This window comes from Oncorhynchus mykiss, chromosome 19 (genome assembly GCF_057628025.1).
Source record: "Oncorhynchus mykiss isolate SJ-2025 chromosome 19, ASM5762802v1, whole genome shotgun sequence".
Classification (NCBI taxonomy): Eukaryota; Metazoa; Chordata; class Actinopteri; order Salmoniformes; family Salmonidae; genus Oncorhynchus; species Oncorhynchus mykiss.
Genome location: NC_143040.1, coordinates 11,500,250 through 11,522,242, shown reverse-complemented (window position 1 = coordinate 11,522,242; position 21,993 = coordinate 11,500,250). Strand labels below are relative to the sequence as shown.

Below are 21,993 nucleotides of genomic sequence, written 5' to 3'. Positions count from 1 at the left end.
TATCAGCAATAATCAGTATATGATAACAGTGCTATAATCCCAAACACAGTAGTTCACATTTAGTTGTATTACAGCCTGAATTCAAAATGAATTATGTTTTACAAATCTACACACAATATCCTATAATGACGAAGTGAAAACATGTTTTTAGAAATGTTTGCCAACTTATTGAAAATGAAATACAGAAATATCTCATTTACATACGTTTTCAGCCCCCTGAGTGTTAAAATCACCTTTGGCAGCAATTACATCTGTGAGTATTACTGAGTAAGTCTCTAAGATCTTTGCACACCTGGATTGTACAATAGTTGCACCTTATTATTTTTTTAATTCTTCAAGCTCTGTTAAGTTGGTTGTTGATCATTGCTGGACAGCCATTTTCAAGTCTTCCCATATATTTAAGTCAAAAATGTAACTAGGCCACCCGGGAACATTTAATGTCATCTTGGTAACAATTACAGTGTATATTTGACCTTGTGTTTTAGGTTATTGCTGAAAGGTGAATTTGTCTACTGATGTCTGTAGGATAGCAGACTCAACCAGGTTTTCATCTAGGATTTCACCTGTGCTTAAAGCTGCATTCCATTTACTTTTATCCTTATTCTTTTACAATGAGAAGGATACCCATAGCATGATGCAGCCACCACCAGGCTTGACAATATGAAGAGGGATATACAGTTATGTGTTGTAATGGATTTGCCACAAACATAATGCTTTGTACTTGTACTTTCTATTTAATTTCTTTGACACATTTTTTGCAGTTTTACTTTAGTGCCTTATTGCAAACAGAATGCATGTTTTGGAATATTTTGTATTCAGTACAGGCTTCCTTCTTTTGACTCTGTCATTTAGGTTAGTATTGTGGAGTAACTACAATGTTGTTGATCCATCCTCAGTTTTCTCCTATCACAGCAATTCAACTCTGTAATGGTTTTAAATTCACATTTGGCATCATGGTAAAATCACTGAATGGTTTCCTTCCTCTCTGGCAACTGAGTTAGGAAATTACGCCTGTATTGTAGTGACTGGGTGTATTGATACACTATCCAAAGTATCCTTAATAACTTCACCCGACCTCAACCCAGTTGAGATGGTTTGGGATGAGTTGGACCGCAAGGTGAAGGAAAAGTAGCCAACACAAGTGCTCAGCATATATTGGAACTCCTTCGAGACTCTTGGAAAAGCATTCCTTGAGATACAGTGCCCTTTTTAATTATTGGGACAGTGAATCATTTTTTATTCTTTTGACTCTTTATTCTAAAAGTTTGCATTTGAAATCAAACAATGTCACCTTTAATTTGAGGGTATTTTCATCCATTTAGGAATGACAGCACTTTTTGTGCATAGTCCCCCATTTTCTAGCTAGAACACCTAGGGCTCTATTTTAACAAACCTTAAGCGATGGGAAACCTAAGCTCAGGTGGTAGCGCTACACTGTAGGTTCAGGGGTCAGAAATACTTTGGCTATTTTCACTATTTCTAATCAAACAAAATGACATGGGGAAAAACATAACCATATAGCATTTTTCAGGGAGATTTTCTGAATAACAGCCCTAAAAGAAAGGCCTTATATACTGGATGTAGTATATTGTCATAAATAATACAAACTGTACGGCTAATAAGGATTGTGAGTGCTTTTATCGGTGACTTTCAACGTGGCCATGTGCAATGCCAAGCATTGGGTGGAGTGATGTACAGCTTGCTGACATTGGACTCTGGAGCAGTGGAAACGCGTTCTCTGGAGTGATGAATCACGCTTCACCTTCTGGCATTCTGATGGACAAATCTGAGTTTGGGGGATGACAGGAGAACGCTACCTGCCTCAATGCATAGTGCCAACTGTAAAGTTTGGTGGAGGAGGAACAATTTTCTTTGCTGTTTGAGCATGACAATGCCCCCGGGCACAAAGCGAGGTCAATGCGGAAATTGGTTGTTGAAATCTGTGTGGAAGAAATTGACTGGCCTGCACAGAGCCCTGACCTCAACCCCATCAAACACCTTTGGAATGAATTGGAACGCCAACTGCAAGCCAGGCCTAATCGCCCAACATCAGTGACCGACATCACAAATGATCCTGTGGCTGAATGGAAGCAAGTCCCTGCTGCAATGTTCCAACATCTAGTGGAAAGCTTGGTAGCTTAGTAGCTTGGTAGCTTGGTAGCAAGTCCTCAAAGTATGAGTGAATTCACTGTCCTTTTAACCAAATTCAAGAGGAAATGCAACCCCAACCTGAATGAACATTTCTTAGCACATTGCTAGTAAAAAATAAAAGACCGGAACACACACCCAGATACTAATCTAATGAATTTGAATGTTCTGACCAGACAGCAGGGATGTTCCTGATAACCAGTCAACCCAACATACAATTTCAACCCAGTCATTTTAAAAATACATCAACCAGAAAATATAATGCAATTAATATCCATATGTGCAGCTCTTTAAAAACTCTTGGAAAAAAACAAACACAACAATTTCATTCACACAGTAATATACATTTAGTCAATTAAAGTTTTCATGTCTTTCAAATTTGGTGTCTTTTCAGATTGGTGTGGGTTTTTCATTTATTTTCCTGTTCTTGGGCAAAATTAGTTGAGTGCTCATGATTGGTGTCTTTTAGGTTCCAGTTGTTGCTAGTCAACTCCCAGTGGACTCCCCCATGAGTGTCTTTCAGGTTCCTGTTGTTGTTGCTAGTCAACTCCCAGTGGACTCCCCCATGAGTGTCTTTCAGAACCCCTCCTAAAGCCCACCGGTTTCTTGTTGGTTGTGGTCAGTGACTCTCTGTTAGTTCCCACTTCTGTTTGAGCTACATTATTTGGTTCTTGCTGGAGAACGTAAGTGGTTGTGATTTTGGATGACCAAATTGCTAGCAAGATTGACAAACTTCCATGTGGTGAATTGTAAGTGGCTCGTTTCAGCTCGTTTCATCATTATTGATACCGTTTCTTGTTTTAAATGTTTTGACTGATTTCACTTTAATATGGGTAATATTTGCTAGCTGTCTCACCAGCAACAGTAAAGATGTATTTGAGACAAGGCCTCATTGTTCAAATGTATTTGTTTTCAAACATTGGAGATGAAATATAGTTTACATGCTGTCAACAATCTAAGCCAACCCTGTCAGTTATGCCCCATGGTTGCTCATTGATTTTGTTGTTGTACAATGAACCCATCTGTTATATATTTTAATCTTCATTTAATAAAATTTTAATGTATGCATTAAGTTGTCTAATATACACACATTAATGTGTCTAATATAATATACTTGTCATTCGAATGTAGACATTAATAAATGCATTTCTGTATCTTCCAAAATCTTTACAATGGAGTAGCACCAAAATGAATGTGCAGAGGCTTCAAAACAGCGCCCCCTGTCAGTTGTCAAGGGGTAATGCATATCTTTGTTAGAAACTAGTCAATGAGGAAAGTTTTAGCAGTATAATAATTGACCAGTAGATGGTGGACTTGGTACGTAATCTATGGACATGTGACCAGACCAGAGTCCCGTTCAGCAGGATGCAACGTTTAGGAACTGAAATATAGTATGTAGTAAAAAAAAACACGCCTCTCTGACGTGTAGAATAAGGAATCAATTCCGCTTTATTGATATAATTTATATCTGCAACTTTTGACCAAGTTTGACTTCTGAATGTGGCCAGAGGCTCTTTCACTATAGTCTCCCTGTCCTTGTCTCCTCCCCTACCTCTGCACTGATTGGCTTAACAGGTGAAAACCATATGGTGGAAGGAAGCTCATTGAGAACTTGTTCTCAACTTGCCTACCTGGTTAAATAAAGGTGAAATAAAATAAATAAATAAATAAAATTAGATTGGCTTAGCTTTGACCTGGTCAACTCTTCCAGATCAGTGAAGGAGAAGACAGATGTTTAGATGTCTGAGAAAGAGCCCAGGTGTATTGGGTTAGTGTTGTGTAGTGTAGTGTTGAATTAGCACAGGCTGTAGCTCCTCTAGGCCAGTCATACATGGTCACACGGAATGGATGTTTATTGGTGGACCCTTAATTGTGGAGGATGGGCTTGTAATGGCTGGTCAAGAATTAGTGGAATGGTATCAAATACATCAAATGTATGGTTTCTATGTTTGATGCCATTCTATTTGCTCTGTTCCAGACATTATTATGAGCCGTCCTCCTCAGCAGCCTCCAATGATTTATACCCTTTTAGATGAATCTCATGCATACTGTCAATCACATCCACTCAAAACCCTGTCTCTCTTATAACTGGAGTTAATTCCACCTGTCCTACTGTAGTCAGTGATTAGTCCCAGGTAGTTTAGTAACAAAACCATAGACACTGTTTTCATAACTAATGGTTATGATCCAACCCTTCATTCTGGTGTTGTCACCACAAACAGGAAGTTAACATGATATGAGTTCAAATGTAAAAAATATTCTTTAGAAATATTTAACTTTCACACATTAACAAGTCCAATACCTCAAATGAAAGATAAACATCTTGTTCATCTACCCATCATGTCCGATTTAAAAAAAAATATTTTACAGCGAAAACACAACATATATTTATGTTAGACCACCACCAAATCAAAGGGAAAACGCAGCCATTTTTCCCAGCCAAAGATAGAGTCACAAAAGCAGAATTAGAGATAAAACCTTTGATAATCTTCATCAGATGACACTCATATGACATGTTACACAATACATTTATGTTTTGTTCGATAATATGCATATTTATATCCACAAATCTCGGTTTACATTGACGCCATGTTCAGAACTGCCTCCAAAATATCCGGAGGAATTATAGAAAGCTACGCCAGATAACAGAAATACTCATCATAAACTTTGACTAAAGATACATGTTCTACAAATAATTAAAGATACACTGGTTCTTAATGCAACCGCTGTGTCAGATTTTTTTTAAACGTTACGAAAAAGCCTAACATTGCAATAATCTGAGACGGCGCTCAGACGTAAAAGTATTTCTCCGCCATGTTGGAGTCAACAGAAATACGAAATTACTTCATAAATATTCCCTTATCTTTGATATTTCATCAGAATGTAGTCCAAGGAGTCCTAGTTCCACAATAAATCGTTGTTTTGTTCCATAATGTCCAATAGTAGTGTCCAATTAGCTGCATTTGCTATCACTTTCAGCTCACGTGCCCAAAAACTGACTGCTGGTCCAGGACAACTCGCACGAAAACTTCAAAAAGATATATTCCAGGTCGAATAAACTGGTCAAACTCAGTAGAGAATCAATCTTCAGGGTGTTATTATCATATATATCCAATAACATTCCAACCGGATCATACGTTTTCAGCTGCAGCCAAATGGAACGATGGTAGCACCCACAGAGAAATGCGCCACAGGAAAATGGCATTTTGTCGGGATACTGACTATTTCCCCTCCCATTCGGTCAAAGTTCACAGCAAATGCCCCATTCCACTTTCTACTGAATGAGGACATCTAGTGGCAGGCGTAGGAAGTGTTACCAGATCCATATCTTGTTGGGAAAGGAGGGGGCGATGACGTCAAAGTTGACCCACATTCAGAATTTCACTTCTTGTTTGGAAGATTGCCTGCCCTATGAGTTCTGTTATACTCACAGACATAATTCAAACAGTTTTAGAAACTTGAGTGTTTTCCATGCAATAGTAATAATAATATGCATCTATTAGCAATCTAGGACAGAGTAGGATGCAGTTCACTATGGGCACGCAATTAATCCAAAGTGAAAATACTGCCACCTATCCTCAACAAGTTTTAAGATTAAAGTATAGAACAGATTAGAGAGAACAAAAATGTACTAGACAAGAAATGTCTTTAATCTAGATTAAATTATTTATTGAATAAGCAGGAAGTACACGTTTAAGTACGGAATGATAAAAGCACAAGAAGCAGACACTGTATTACTAATAAACATATACAGTCATTTTAAATGTATTTAGAAATGTAGAACTTAACAGTAATTGATTGACAGTGGCTATTGAATGATATCTATATTCTACACATAATTGTTTGACATATGAATAAATTATTGTGTGTCAGCTTGTGTAGCAGACATGAGTCGGTCATGATTGGTTGTTCATCGTCACGTGATGTGGTAGTCCCGCCTGCGAGTTGAAAATCAGTGTCAGCTCTCGGCCCAAAAGGGAATTTCCTCTTTGTCTAATAAAGGTGTTGTTTTCTACCGTGGGAGTCTCTTGTTCAGGTCCTGTAAATTGGGGGGTGTGTGTCTGAATGTGTGCATGTGTGTATGTTTCTCTCCTACGTGTAGTTCAGAGTACCATTCTATCAAATCCCATCAGTCTTTCAGACCATCATTAACATACAGTAGAGTTCATTAATCAGCAGTGTAGAGAATGTACCTGAGAGAAGCCTATTTCTCACAGATCCATTGTTGTGAAGAGGAACAATCAAAACTCCACCATACTCCATGGCCTGATGATACGTAATAGTGAAACCCACAGTTATGGTATGTACCAGCATTAGGATGTCTTCTCCCCCAATAGCTGCAGTAAAAAAAACAGAGTTAGACTGACCACTCTCTCAGAACCTAGAGTATGAACAACACAGAGAATCAGTCCAACTCCTTCCAGTGTTATTATAGAGCAGTAGTCTCTTACCTTGGGGTGGTCAGTGTTATTATAGAGCAGTAGTCTCTTACCTTGGGGTTGTCAGTGTTATTATAGAGCAGTAGTCTCTTACCTTGGGGTGGTCAGTGTTATTATAGAGCAGTAGTCTCTTACCTTGGGGTTGTCAGTGTTATTATAGATCAGTAGTCTCTTACCTTGGGGTGGTCAGTGGGGTGCCGTCCCCTCAGTAACAGAGTCAGTAAGACCAATCCAGGCAAAAGTGACTGATTCAAACCCATTGATGAATGTCTGTTGAGGAACAGAAAAAACATTGGTACTAACACATGATTTTTTATTTTACCTTTATTTAACCAGGCAAGTCAGTTAAGAACAAATTCTTATTTTCAATGACGGCCTGGGAACAGTGGGTTAACTGCCTGTTCAGGGGCAGAACGACAGATTTGTACCTTGTCAGCTCGGGGGTTTGAACTCACAACCTTCCGGTTACTAGTCCAACGCTCTAACCACTAGGCTACCCTGCCGCCCCCATGATGGAATAATAAATAAAGTATCTCTCTCTGTCTCTCACCTGTTCCTCTTCACTGTTAATGATCACCAGATCTGCTCCTCTCTCCAGACAGTCCTGTCTACTCTCCTTCCAGGATTTCCTCTCAGTAGAGAGGTAGTAACAGCTGCAACCAAACCTTCTCCATCCTTCAGGACAGGACCCTAGAAGTTTCACATTTACCATATGTGTTACTTGAATGTTATTTAAAATAAAAAGAACATGACACAGATAAAGCTAATGAACCCTTCGACTGAGCTGATTCTGCCTTTCCCCAGGAAATGAATCAAATGTTCTGGTGATGTCCCACAGCAATAGTTTGTGTGAATTGCCTGTTTGCCTACAGCTTTTACACTGAAGAATATAAACGGAGCATGCAACAATTTCAAAAATGTCACGTAGTTACAGTTCATATAAGGAAATCAGTCCATTGAAATACATTTTTTAGGCCCTAATGTATTGATTTCACATGACTGGGAATACAGAAATGCATCTGTTGGTCTCAGACACCTTAATAAAGGTAGGGGGTGTGGATCAGAAAACCACCATTTGTCTCACGCAGCGTGACACATCTCCTTCACATAGAGTTGATCAGGCTGTTGTTTGTGGCCTGTGGAATCTTGTCCCACTCCACTTCAATGGCTGTGCAAAGTTGCTGGATATTGGCGGGTACTGGAACACGTTGCTATACACGTCAATCCAGAGCATCACAAACATGCTCAATGGGTGACATGTCTGTTGAGTATTCGGCCCATCGAAGAACTGGAGCATTTTCAGATTCCAGGAACTGTGTACAGATCCTTGCTGCATACAAATTAGCTTCCCTGAGACGTTTTCTGACAGTTTGCACTGAAATTCTTGTTGTGCAAACCTACAGTTTCATCAGCTGTCCGGGTGGCAGGTGAAGGAGTCAGATGTGGAGGTCCTGAGCTGGCGTGGTTACACGTGGTCTGCGGTTGTGAGGCCGGTTGGACGTACTGACAAATTCTCTAAAACGACGTTGGAGGCGGCTTACGGTAGTTCAGTTATCTGGCAACAGCTCTGGTCGACATTCTTGTAGTCACCATGCCAATTGCATGATCCCTTAACTTGAGACATCTGTATTGTGTTGTTCGCAAGACTGCACAATTTAGTGTGTCCTTTTATTGTCCCCAGCACAAGTTGCACCTGTGTAATTATGATGCTGTTTAATCAGCTTCTTGATATGCCACACCTGTCAGGTTCATCTTGGCAAAGGAGAAATGCTCACTAACAGAGATTAAAACAAATCTTAGCATTTGATAGAAACTGGCTTTTTGTGTGTATGGAACATTTCTGGTATCTTTTATTTCTGCTCATGAAACATGAGACCAACACTTTACATGTTGCGTTTATATTTTTGTTCATTGTATCTGACATTTACACGTTAAACATAACTTTTACAACTATTATTTATTCACACATTGAATAAGTAAGTAGCTTTGCACAAGCCTTGTCTTATGAGAGGTCAGAACAGCTCATATGATCTAGTCTCCTGTTTCAGTAAAGGCAGCTTGATGTACAAGTAACAACTTCCAATGTATCTGACATCTCTAGTCTCTTCTAGAATTACTAATTATAAAACTGGGTCAATGTATTTCATTACACTTCAGATCCCCACAGTTTCTACACAGATCAGAACATGTCCCTTCAGTGTTGATGCACCTTACATGTGGAACAATTTACAAAAAACTATTAGAATGAATGTTTGCTGCTCCCTGCACAATGAAAAAAATAGATTTCTGATCTTTTAAATGTTAATTGTGATTGTTTTCTTAAGGCATCTTGTCTGTGTAGTTGTGCACGTGTTTTTATTTCGTTGTATTGAAAACAGGGCTCTACTGCAAAATACTTTCCTTACCTGTGATATTACAGTTCAGCCTTTCCCTCTCCTTCTGTAGCTGGTCACGCTCCATAGTTCTATTCTCCACACTCTTCTTCAACTTGTCAATTTCAGTGGTTGTGGTATTGAGATGATTCTGTAACTGGTCTCTCTCTATGGTCCTGTTATTTAGACTATTCTGCAACTGGTCTCTCTCCCGAGTTATTGTGGTGAGAGTATTCCGCAACTGGTCTCTGTCCTTAGTTTTGGTATTAAGACTATTCTGCAGTTGATCTCTTTCCTGAGTTATTGTGTTGAGAGTATTCTGCAACTGGTCTTTCTCCTTAATTTTGGTTGCGAGACTATTCTGTAGCTGGTCTCTCTTTTGAGTCAGGGTGTTGTAACTGGTCTGTAGCTCATCTCTCTCTTCAGTCAGGTTGTTGTAACTGGTCTGTAGCTGGTCTCTCTCTTTAGTCAGGGTGTTGTAACTGGTCTGTAGCTGGTCTATATTTTTATTCAGGGTGTTGTAACTGGTCTGTAGCTGGTCTCTCTCTTTAGTCAGGGTGTTGTAACTGGTCTGTAGCTCGTCTCTCTCTTCAGTCAGGTTGTTGTATCTGCTCTGTAGCTGGTCTCTCTCTTTAGTCACGGTGTTGTAACTGGTCTGTAGCTGGTCTCTCTCTTCAGTCAGGTTATTGTAACTGCTCTGTAGCTGGTCTCTATCTTTAGTCAGGGTGTTGTAACTGGTCTGTAGCTCATCTCTCTCTTCAGTCAGGTTGTTGTAACTGCTCTGTAGCTGGTCTCTCTCTTTAGTCAGGGTGTTGTAACCTGTCTGTAGCTGTTGTCCCTCTTTAGTCAAGTTATTATAACTGGTTGGTTGCTGATCTCCTTCTTTAGCCAGAAGGCTGTAACTGGTCTGTTGGTCTCTCTCTGTTGAGTAGTGATGATCGATGACGCCATCTTTAAAATGGAAAATTATATACATATGTTTAACTATTACACCACTGAAGGTTACAAATATTTATGTCAAAACATTCTAAACTTACAGTAGACAAACAGGCCTATGATCCCAGCCAATAGGAGAACACACAGCAGCCCGAGACACACTGCAGCAATTCCAGAGGGTCTTTTCCACCAATGAAAATTTGCTGAATCACAGGGATGTATCATGTAAGATCTTTGCACTCTCTCTGGTAACATTAAAATACTTATATCATCCAGGATTTGAAGGTACATATGCTGTGTGCTTGTACTTGAATTGATACCTGAAAATGTAACACTGGGCTTGTTGGGAGACGTGTCGTCATCAATATCCATGGTCTGCATTGTTGGATTCTCCACCTGTGTTTGTATAGATTGTCTCTTACATTTCTAGAAGTTAAATGCTATATTTTCCTCTGTTACTTCAGCTCTAGTATAGGTTTGAATCTGTGTCTTATGTTTTTTCAAATACTTGAGGTCTTGACTTAGCTTACCCGGTATAAAGGAAACAATAGGATAGTCCCAATCTCTCCCCAACTAGCGACACACGGTGGTCGAGCTCAAACAAGCACTCTTCAGTATTTGACATACAGTGCATTCAGAAAGTATTCAGACCCCTTGACTTTTTCCACACTTTGTTACATTACAGCCTTATCATATAATGCTTTTTATAAAAAAAAAATCCTCATCGATCTACATAAAATACCCCATAATGACAAGTATAAACATGTTTTAGATTTTTATGCAAATGTATTAAAACTAAAAACAGAAATAGATTATTTACATAAGTATTCAGACCATTTGCTATGAGACTCGAAATTAAGCTCAGGTGCATCCTGTCTCCATTGATCATCTTGAGATGTTCTACAACTTGATTGGGAGTCCACCTGTGGTAAATATAAAGTTTTTGACATTATTTGGAAAGGCACACACCTGTCTATGTAAGGTCCCACAGTTTACAGTGCATGTCAGAGCAAAAACCAAGCCATGAGGTCAAAGGAATTGTCCGTAGAGCTCCAAGACAGGATTGTGTCGAGGCACAGATCTGGGGAAGGGTACTAAAAAATTAAGGTCCCCAAGAACAGTGGCCTCCATCATTCTAAAACGGAAGTAGTTTGGACCCACAAAGACTCTTCCTAGAGCTGGTCGCCCAGCCAAACTCAGCAATCAGGGGAGAATGCACTTGGTTAGGGAGGTGACCAAGAACCCGATGGTCAGTCTGACAGAGCTCCAGTTCCTCTGTGGGTTAGGGTTAGGGTTAGGGGAGAACCTTCCAGAAGAATAACCATCTCTGCAGCACTCCACAAATCAGGCCTTTATGGTAGAGTGTCCAGACAGATGGTAGTAAAAGGCACATAACAGCCCGCTTGGAGTTTGCCAAGAGGCACTTTAAGGACTCTCAGACCATGAGAAACAAGATGCTCTGGTCTAAAGAAAGCAAGATTGAACACTTTGGCCTGAATGCCAAGTGTCACATTTGAAGGAAACCTGGCACCATCCCTACGGTGAAGCATGGTGGTGGCAGCGTCATACTATGGGGATGTTTTTCAGCGGCAGGGACTGGGAGATCAGTCAGGATCGAGGGAAAGATGAACGGAGCAAAGTACAGAGCGCTGAGGACCTCAGACTTGGGCGAAGGTTCACCTTCCAACAGGACAATGACCATAAGCACACAGCCAAGACAATTTAGGAGTGGCTTTGGGACAAGTCTCTGAATGTCCTTGAGTGGCCCAGCCAGAGCACAGCGTTGAACCCGATTCAACATCTCTGGCGGGACCTGAAAATAGCTGTGCAGCGACTCTCCCATCCAACCTGACAGAGCTTGAGAGGATCTGCAGAGGAGAATCGGAGAAACTCCCCAAATACAGGTGTGCCAAGCTTGTAGCGTCATACCCAATAAGACTTAAGGCTGTAATCGCTGCCATAGGTGCTTCAACAAAGTACTGAGTAAAATACTTCAGTTTTATTTTTTCATTATGGGGTTTTGTGTGTAGATTGATGAGAGGAATTTAAAAAAAAAATACATTTCAGAATAAGGCTGTAACGTAACAAAATGTGGAAAAAGTCAAGAGGTCTGAATACTTTCGAATGTATTGTAGATATGTACAGTGCCTTGCGAAAGTATTCGGCCCCCTTGAACTTTGCGACCCTTTGCCACATTTCAGGCTTCAAACATAAAGATATAAAACTGTATTTTTTTGTGAAGAATCAACAACAAGTGGGACACAATCATGAAGTGGAACGACATTTATTGGATATTTCAAACTTTTTTAACAAATCAAAAACTGAAAAATTGGGTGTGCAAAATTATTCAGCCCCCTTAAGTTAATACTTTGTAGCGCCAACTTTTGCTGCGATTACAGCTGTAAGTCGCTTGGGGTATGTCTCTATCAGTTTTGCACATCGAGAGACTGACATTTTTTCCCATTCCTCCTTGCAAAACAGCTCGAGCTCAGTGAGGTTGGATGGAGAGCATTTGTGAACAGCAGTTTTCAGTTCTTTCCACAGATTCTCGATTGGATTCAGGTCTGGACTTTGACTTGGCCATTCTAACACCTGGATATGTTTATTTTTGAACCATTCCATTGTAGATTTTGCTTTATGTTTTGGATCATTGTCTTGTTGGAAGACAAATCTCCGTCCCAGTCTCAGGTCTTTTGCAGACTCCATCAGGTTTTCTTCCAGAATGGTCCTGTATTTGGCTCCATCCATCTTCCCATCAATTTTAACCATCTTCCCTGTCCCTGCTGAAGAAAAGCAGGCCCAAACCATGATGCTGCCACCACCATGTTTGACAGTGAGGATGGTGTGTTCAGGGTGATGAGCTGTGTTGCTTTTACGCCAAACATAAAGTTTTGCATTGTTGCCAAAAAGTTAAATTTTGGTTTCATCTGACCAGAGCACCTTCTTCCACATGTTTGGTGTGTCTTCCAGGTGGCTTGTGGCAAACTTTAAACAACACTTTTTATGGATATCTTTAAGAAATGGCTTTCTTCTTGCCACTCTTCCATAAAGGCCAGATTTGTGCAATATACGACTGATTGTTGTCCTATGGACAGAGTCTCCCACCTCAGCTGTAGATCTCTGCAGTTCATCCAGAGTGATCATGGGCCTCTTGGCTGCATCTCTGATCAGTCTTCTCCTTGTATGAGCTGAAAGTTTAGAGGGACGGCCAGGTCTTGGTAGATTTGCAGTGGTCTGATACTCCTTCCATTTCAATATTATCGCTTGCACAGTGCTCCTTGGGATGTTTAAAGCTTGGGAAATCTTTTTGTATCCAAATCTTGATTACACACAGGTGGATTGTATTTATCATCATTAGTCATTTAGGTCAACATTGGATCATCCAGAGATCCTCACTGAACTTCTGGAGAGAGTTTGCTGCACTGAAAGTAAAGGGGCTGAATAATTTTGCACGCCCAATTTTTCAGTTTTTGATTTGTTAAAAAAGTTTGAAATATCCAATAAATGTCGTTCCACTTCATGATTGTGTCCCACTTGTTGTTGATTCTTCACAAAAAAATACAGTTTTATATCTTTATGTTTGAAGCCTGAAATGTGGCAAAAGGTCGCAAAGTTCAAGGGGGCCGAATACTTTTGCAAGGCACTGTACTTTGTCCTGTTTACTGTTCACCTGCTTAGTCTCCCAGAGACACTAACATATTACATAAGAATCAGACAATAAACACACCTCATAAAATGATCATATCTGGTGAAATAGAGAAATGCAATCTTACCACAGTCTCTGAGAGTTGAAAACGGATGCATACAAATATGTTAAATGAATGAGCATCAAAGTAAGATTGGAATAATGTGTCCACGTTGTTTATAGTCTGAGAGACCCCACCTTTTGTGTCAACGTCAGCATATCCTTTCAATTTGGTAAAACAATTATGAACTAATATACCACTGGATGGTAGGTTCAGATATAAGTGAAGCTCAAGTCAAACTGAAAGTTCAAGTTACAGAATGCTGCATATAAGTGTTTCATATCCCCTCTCTGTCAAGCACATGAGCTATAGGGGTCAAAGGTAAACTTTAGGTTAAAAGTAATGGTTGAATGTTCAGTTACTCCAGAATTCTAAAGCTTAGAAAATTTGGAAGGCTGAACGTGTCTATATCTTATTTAAATCCCTGTCAACTGCCATTTTATAACAATGTTCAGTGTTCAAACTGGGTTCTGAACTTTCTAATCCTGTTCCTGTCCTGACCTACTTGCAGAATGCATAGCAGACCTATTGTAACTACTTGTTGAACTCTGTTCAGGAGGAGGGTGCTAGAATGGTTTAAGCCAACAACAGATTCACCAAACTGTCCGTGACAGGCCTAGCTCGTAACATATTAATCACTCTGGAGGCAACATTAGTTATCCCCCCACCCCCTTCTCTTTAATGCATTTGGCATCCTGCAGTCAGCTGGCATATTATAGAGTACCTAGCTGGCCTGTAGTAGGATCCCTAGCAGGCCTATTATAGAGTACCTAGCAGGCCTGTAGTAAGATCCATAGCAGGCCTATTATAGAGTACCTAGCAGGTCTATAGTAGGATCCCTAGCAGGCCTATTATAGAGTACCTAGCAGGCATATTATAGAGTACCTAGCTGGCCTGTAGTAGGATCCCTAGCAGGCCTATTATAGAGTACCTAGCAGGCATATTATAGAGTACCTAGCTGGCCTGTAGTAAGATCCCTAGCAGGCCTATTATAGAGTACCTAGCAGGCCTATAATAGGATCCCTAGCAGGCCTATTATAGAGTACCTAGCAGGCCTATAGTAGGATCCCTAGCAGGCCTATTATAGAGTACCTAGCAGGCATATTATAGAGTACCTAGCTGGCCTATAGTAGGATCCCTAGCAGGCCTATTATAGAGTACCTAGCAGGCATATTATAGAGTACCTAGCTGGCCTGTAGTAAGATCCCTAGCAGGCCTATTATAGAGTACCTAGCAGGCCTATAATAGGATCCCTAGCAGGCCTATTATAGAGTACCTAGCAGGCCTATAATAGGATCCCTAGCAGACCTATTATAGAGTACCTAGCTGGCCTATAGTAGGATCCCTAGCAGGCCTATTATAGAGTACCTAGCAGGCCTATAATAGGATCCCTAGCAGGCCTATTATAGAGTACCTAGCAGGCCTATAATAGGATCCCTAGCAGGCCTATTATAGAGTACCTAGCAGGCCTATAATAGGATCCCTAGCAGGCCTATTATAGAGTACCTAGCTGGCCTATTATAGAGTACCTAGCAGGCCTGTAGTAAGATCCCTAGCAGGCCTGTAGTAAGATCCCTAGCAGGCCTATTATAGAGTACCTAGCAGGCCTATTATAGAGTACCTAGCAGGCCTATAGTAGGATCCCTAGCAGGCCTATTATAGAGTACCTAGCAGGCCTATTATAGAGTACCTAGCAGGCCTATAGTAGGATCCCTAGCAGGCCTATTATAGAGTACCTAGCAGGCCTATAGTAGGATCCCTAGCAGGCCTATTATAGAGTACCTAGCAGGCCTATAATAGGATCCCTAGCAGGCCTATTATAGAGTACCTAGCTGGCCTATTATAGAGTACCTAGCAGGCCTGTAGTAAGATCCCTAGCAGGCCTGTAGTAAGATCCCTAGCAGGCCTATTATAGAGTACCTAGCAGGCCTATTATAGAGTACCTAGCAGGCCTATAGTAGGATCCCTAGCAGGTCTATAGTAGGATCCCTAGCAGGTCTATAGTAGGATCCCTAGCTGGTCTATAGTAGGATCCCTAGCTGGTCTATAGTAGGATCCCTAGCAGGTCTATAGTAGGATCCCTAGCAGGTCTATAGTAGGATCCCTAGCAGGTCTATAGTAGGATCCCTAGCAGGCCTATAGTAGGATACCCAGCTGGTCTATTGTAGGATACCTAGCTGGTCTATTGTAGGATCCTTAGCTGGTCTATTGTAGGATACCTAGCTGGTCTATTGTAGGATCCCTAGCTGGTCTATTGTAGGATCCCTAGCTGGTCTATAGTAGGATCCCTAGCTGGTCTATAGTAGGATCCCTAGCAGGCCTATAGTAGGATACCCAGCTGGTCTATTGTAGGATACCTAGCTGGTCTATTGTAGGATCCCTAGCTGGTATATTGTAGGATCCCTAGCTGGTCTATTGTAGGATACCTAGCTGGTCTATTGTAGGATCTCTAGCTGGTCTATTGTAGGATCCCTAGCTGGTCTATAGTAGGTTCTGGCCTTTCTAGGGAGTTTTTACTAGCCACCTTGCTTCTACACCTGCATTGCTTGCTGGTTGAGGTTTAAGGCTTGGTTTCTGTACATCACTTTGTGACATCAGCTGATGTAGAAGAGCGTTATAAATACATTTGATTGATAACACAATAGTAGTGATAGAGCATGATTAAGATAGGCCAAACAATAATGAACTGATGTACCACTGTCTGATAGGCTCAGATACATAATGTGACAACAACAGAATGTGTGGTTGGTTGGAAACAGGAAGGATATGTAACTAAAGTTCAGTCAAGCTCAAGTCCAACTGAAAGTTAAATTTGCAGGCTGCTGGCTTTCACAACCCCCTCTCTCAAGCACAAATCCTGGGGTTATGAATGGTTGAAAATTCTGCTACTCCAAAATTCCCTAACGTTAGAAAACTTGAAAGATTCAACACCAAAATGTGTCTATACCGTACTTTCAAATAAATATTTTGTGAAATAATGTGGTCTGTGTGAATGACAGTGCAGGCAATCTTCTTCAGTGAAATCAACCCAAACCTTAACTCAATGCAAGAGCAAATCTAGAGATCAGGGCCCTTCTTTATCAAGCATGTCAGAAATACTGATCTGGGATCATCCCTGCCAACATGACCTTATTCATAATGATCAAAAAGGATAAACAGATCCTAGATCAGCACACCTACACTGACACGTTTGATAAACATGGGCCCTGCCTTGAGTCTGCTGATGCAGCACTTTCTTTAGGTTTTACATACGTCTAAATATTCTACAGAAACTACAGAGAAAAAGAGAGAAAGTGAAAGATAAAAATATGAACGTTTGGTGTGAGAAAAGGAGAAAAGGAGAAGTGGAGGAGCTGTGTCAGGGTTATGAGAAGGAATCCACCTAACACATGGTAACATGTGACTTCTTAAAGTCCTATACAGTTTTTTGTAAACCACTAGATCTTGGTTGACCCACAGTAGCCCCTACAATGCCTTACAACAGGCTAGCTACCCAGTTAGCAACAAGCACTCAGCTGGCAGGTGGCTCTCCAACAGGCTATCTACCTAGTTAGCAACAAGCACTCAGCAGGCAGGTGGCTCTCCACCAGGCTAGCTACCTAGTTAGCAACAAGCACTCAGCAGGCAGGTGCCAGCTAGTGATCCTACTATAGGCCAGCTAGTGATCCTACTATAGGCCAGCTAGTGATCCTACTATAGGCCAGCTAGTGATCCTACTATAGGCCAGCTAGTGACCCTACAATAGGCCAGCTAGTAATCCTACAATAGGCCAGCTAGTGATCCTACTATAGGCCAGCTAGTGACCCTACTATAGGCCAGCTAGTGACTCTACAATAGACCAGCTAGTGACCCTACAATAGGCCAGCTAGTGACCCTACAATAGGCCAGCTAGGATCCTACAATAGGCTAGCTAGGATCCTACAATAGGCCAGCTATGTGTCCTACTATAGACCAGCTAGTGACCCTACAATAGGCCAGCTAGTGACCCTACAATAGGCCAGCTAGTGACCCTACAATAGGCCAGCTAGTGACCCTACAATAGGCCAGCTAGTGACCCTACAATAGACCAGCTAGTGACCCTACAATAGACCAGCTAGTGACCCTAAAATAGACCAGCTAGTGACCCTACAATAGACCAGCTAGTGACCCTACAATAGACCAGCTAGTGACCCTACAATAGGCCAGCTAGTGACCCTACAATAGACCAGCTAGTGACCCTACAACAGGCCAGCTAGTGATCCTACAATAGGCCAGCTAGGGATCCTACATCGTTGGGATTAAAGATGTATGCATGCTGTACTGTACTAATAGTATAGTAACACCAGTGTTTCACTTCTAAATGGTGTCAGTTATAAGTTAACAACGCAGTGTGAAAAAGGTCAGATTGAACAGATAGAAACCAATGATGTATATAAACCCTGGATTGCTGATGCTTTGTATTGGCCAATGAGAGGCTTTGAAGCCACCGGTCGGCAATATTGACACTCCCCGTCCTCCATAGGAATTCATTTAAATCTACATTATTTCAATAATGTATTTAAGTGTTTTTGTTGTAGTGGGGACAGTAACATTAGTACTCTCTAAAATATATTTTAAGGAATATGTTTTTATATATTTTTGAAATATAATGTTTATGTTCAGGTTACTTAATATAATTTTTAAGTACTAATTAGAGATTCTGTAGTAGAATATACTTGTCAAAAACAAATGTAGATGTTAATAAATGGTCTGTGCTCTCCGGGAACCTTGGGACCTCCCTAACCCATTGAGGTTGAAACGTAAAAATGTTAAGAATTAGGTAAGGGTTATGGTTAGGGTAAGGGTTAGGGTTTCAATGGAGGAGTAGTACCAACATGACTGTGCCGTCACTTCAAAACAGTCCTGTTAGTCATCTTGTGTTATTACACATCATTGATAGAAACTCGTCTTTATAAGGAAGGTTATAGCAGTACAATAATTGACCAGTAGATGGTGGTCTTGGTCCCGTCATCTGTGGACATGTGACCAGACCAAGGGGCCTGTTCAGCAGGATGCAACGTTTAGAAACGTTCAGATAGAAATATGCTGTGTAGAAAAAACTTACCCATCGGATGTGTAGAATAAGGAATCAAGTCTGCTTAATTCATGGCATTTCTGCAACGTTCGACCACATTTGGCTACTAAACGTGGCCAGAGGCTATTTCTCAATTGTCTCCTCTTCATCTGCACTGATTGGCTTCACAGTTAAAATAAAAATAACAGTGGAAGGAAGCTTAGACTGGCTTAGCTTTCACCTGGTCACTTCTTTCAGATCAGTGCAGGAGAGGACAGAGTTTTAGGTGACTGAGAGACAGCCCAAGTGTACGGGGTTCGTGTTGTGTTATTACTCCGCTAGACTGGAACTGAAGCCTGCACAGGATGTAGAGCTTCTGGGCCAGATGTGGTGAGCATGGTTATCCTGCATGGTCACTGAGCAGTCACACAGAATGGATGTATAGGCTTTTACATGTATCACACATACATCTCATGCATTCTCACACACAAACGCCGTGCCTAAGGCTGTCTCTCTGCAAACATGCTCTAACATACAGGACAACACAACCACAGGATAAGATGGTGTGTTTGTGTGTCAGTTGGGTTCAGTGTACAGTATGTTTCTATATCCACACCACAGTATAGTCTTGAAACACAGACGTCAACCTCTAAATGCCCACAACCACCACTGACCTGGGATCAAGTCCTCCCTGTCCACATGACCTTATTCATTATGATCAAAAAGGATACACTGATCCTAGATCAGCACTCCTACACTGACACGTTTGATAAACATGGGCCCTGATTTGAGTCTGCTGATGCAGCACTTTCTTTAGGTTTTACATATGTCTAAATATTCTACAGAGACTAGAGAGATGATGAAATGGCGCTCTATTCCCTACTAAGTGCACTTCTTTTGACCAGGGCAAGTGCTCTCCCAGCAAACCAGCGACATTCCCATAACATTAGCCAATATTCCAATTTAAGTTTTAGTTAGTGATTTATCTAACATTAGAACATTTTTCAAATGAATGGGTAATGATCTGGCAGCAGAGCTGAACATGTGTGGTTCAAGCCCACATATTATTCTACCATGTTTCTTTATTTCGTCCAGATGTATAAATCCAGTCAGAAATGCTTATTTTTCATCATCTAAATATGGTCCAGCAGTGCACAGCCATAAAGAGGACGGGTGACATGATGGTGAATAACCCAGTTACCAGTATTTCCCCTGGGTTAATAATGTCTAAGAACAAACTGAAAACAAATCAAGATGTAAAAGAGATTCCCTTGTGCCACAGAGGATAGAAGACCTGGCTTAAATAAGAACCAGACGTTGCAGGTTCAAACTCCACATGTGCAGATTGTTAACATATGAAATATAAACTATGATTGTTTGATAAAATTCTGTTCAAATGTCCTATGAATGAAATTAAAATGTTGTTTGTCTCTGTATCACCTACATTTTCTTGTAATGTACCCACACTGTTCCCACAACCAAATTAAATGTTCTGGGAACCTTTTAATTAAAGAAATCAGAAAGGCTGTTTTGGCAACATCAAAGGAAGGTTTTGTGCACCCTGATACAAACATTATCTGGATGTCAGCACAACTAGACTGTTTTTGTTGTTGTTTTGGGAACCCATCTTTTGTCATATCCCCACAATGTTCCCACAACCTAAATAAACATTATTGGAACCTTTTAAGAACTGACTAGATGTGTTCTAGGAATGCACCTTCAAAGGAACATAATGTAGAATCATCTTCACAACTGGACAGTATTTATGTTTTGGGAACATACTATATATTTTGTCCTTTTGTCCTCACAATGTTCCCACTAGACTGTTCCCACAACGTAATGAAACATTCTGGGAACCTTTTAAAAGGACAGACGCAACGTTTTCTAGGAATGTTCATGCAACATCAGGTGAATGTTTTACACAAACATTCTCGACTCATCAGCACGACGGGACAGTTTTTGTTTTATGAGAACATTTACCGCAACTTAACGAATATTCTGGGAATTTTCACAGAATCAATTTTAGTTTGCTGGGCTATTTGGGAATCAGTTTAATCCAAAATGGCACTATTGTCAAGCCTCAGGAGAAGACCCAGATGCAGACAGTTTCGAAGTAACAAAAATGTATTACAGAAACAGGGGGGCAGGCAAACGACAGGTCAAGGGTCGGCAGAGGTCAGTAGTTAAATCAAATGTATTTATATAGCTCTTCGTACATCAGCTGATATCTCAAAGTGCTGTACAGAAACCCAGCCAGAACCCAGCCAGAACATGGCCAAGATGTTCAAATGTTCATAAATGACCAGCATGATCAAATAATAATAATCACAGGCAGAACAGTTGAAACTGGAAGAACGGCCAGGTGGACTGGGGACAGCAAGGAGTCATGTCAGGTAGACCTGAGGCATGGTCCGAGGGCTCAGGTCCTCCAAGAGAGAGAAAGAGAGAAAGAAAATTAGAGAGAGCATACTTAAATTCACACAGGACACCGGATAGGACAGGAGAAGTACTCCAGATATAACAAACTGACCCTAGCCCCCCGACACATAAACTACTGCAGCATAAATACTGGAGGCTGGGACAGGAGGGGTCAGGAGACACTGTGGCCCTATCCGAGGACACCCCCGGACAGGGCCAAACAGGAAGGATTTAACCCCACCCACTTTGCCAAAGCACAGCCCCCACACCACTAGAGGGATATCCTCAACCACCAACTTACCATCCTGAGACAAGGCCGAGTATAGCCCACAAAGATCTCCGCCACGGCACAACCCAAAGGGGGGGCGCCAACCCAGACAGGAAGATCACATCAGTGACTCAACCCACTCAAGTGATGCACCCCTCCTAGGGACGGTATGAAAGAGCCCTAGTAAGCCAGTGACTCAGCCCCTGTAATAGGGTTAGAGGCAGAGAATCCCAGTGGAAAGAGGGGAACCGGCCAGGCAGAGACAGCAAGGGCGGTTCGTTGCTCCAGAACCTTTCCGTTCACCTTCACACTCCTGGGCCAGACTACACTCAATCATATGACCCACTGAAGAGATGAGTCTTCAGTAAAGACTTAAAAGTTGAGACCGAGTTTGCGTCTCTCACATGGGTAGGCAGACCATTCCATAAAAATGGAGCAGAGCAGAGTCCAGAGCAGAGTCCCAAAGGTACAGAACAACATGCTGCTCATTGTCAGGGCAGGCAGAATGGTCACAAACCGGGAAAGCTAGAAAACAGGAACTAGAGCCAGAAAGGAGCATGGGGAAAAAATGCAGTTAGGCTTGACGAAACAAAACTAACTGGCAACAGAGAACACAGGTATAAATACACTGGGG

At 41.2% G+C, this 21,993-nt stretch overlaps 1 protein-coding gene across 1 annotated transcript; it reads right to left on the bottom strand.

The window, feature by feature from the left end:
- Positions 1–6,649: 6,649 nt before the first annotated feature.
- LOC149974978 (uncharacterized) lies at positions 6,650–10,032 on the bottom strand. The gene is made up of 3 exons (XM_090210106.1): positions 8,993–10,032; positions 7,138–7,277; positions 6,650–6,857 (listed from the first exon to the last, which is right to left on the bottom strand). Exons 1-3 carry the CDS (start codon positions 9,933–9,935, stop codon positions 6,774–6,776), a joined length of 1,167 nt encoding a protein of 388 aa, XP_090066232.1. The 5' UTR covers positions 9,936–10,032; the 3' UTR covers positions 6,650–6,773.
- Positions 10,033–21,993: the final 11,961 nt, after the last annotated feature.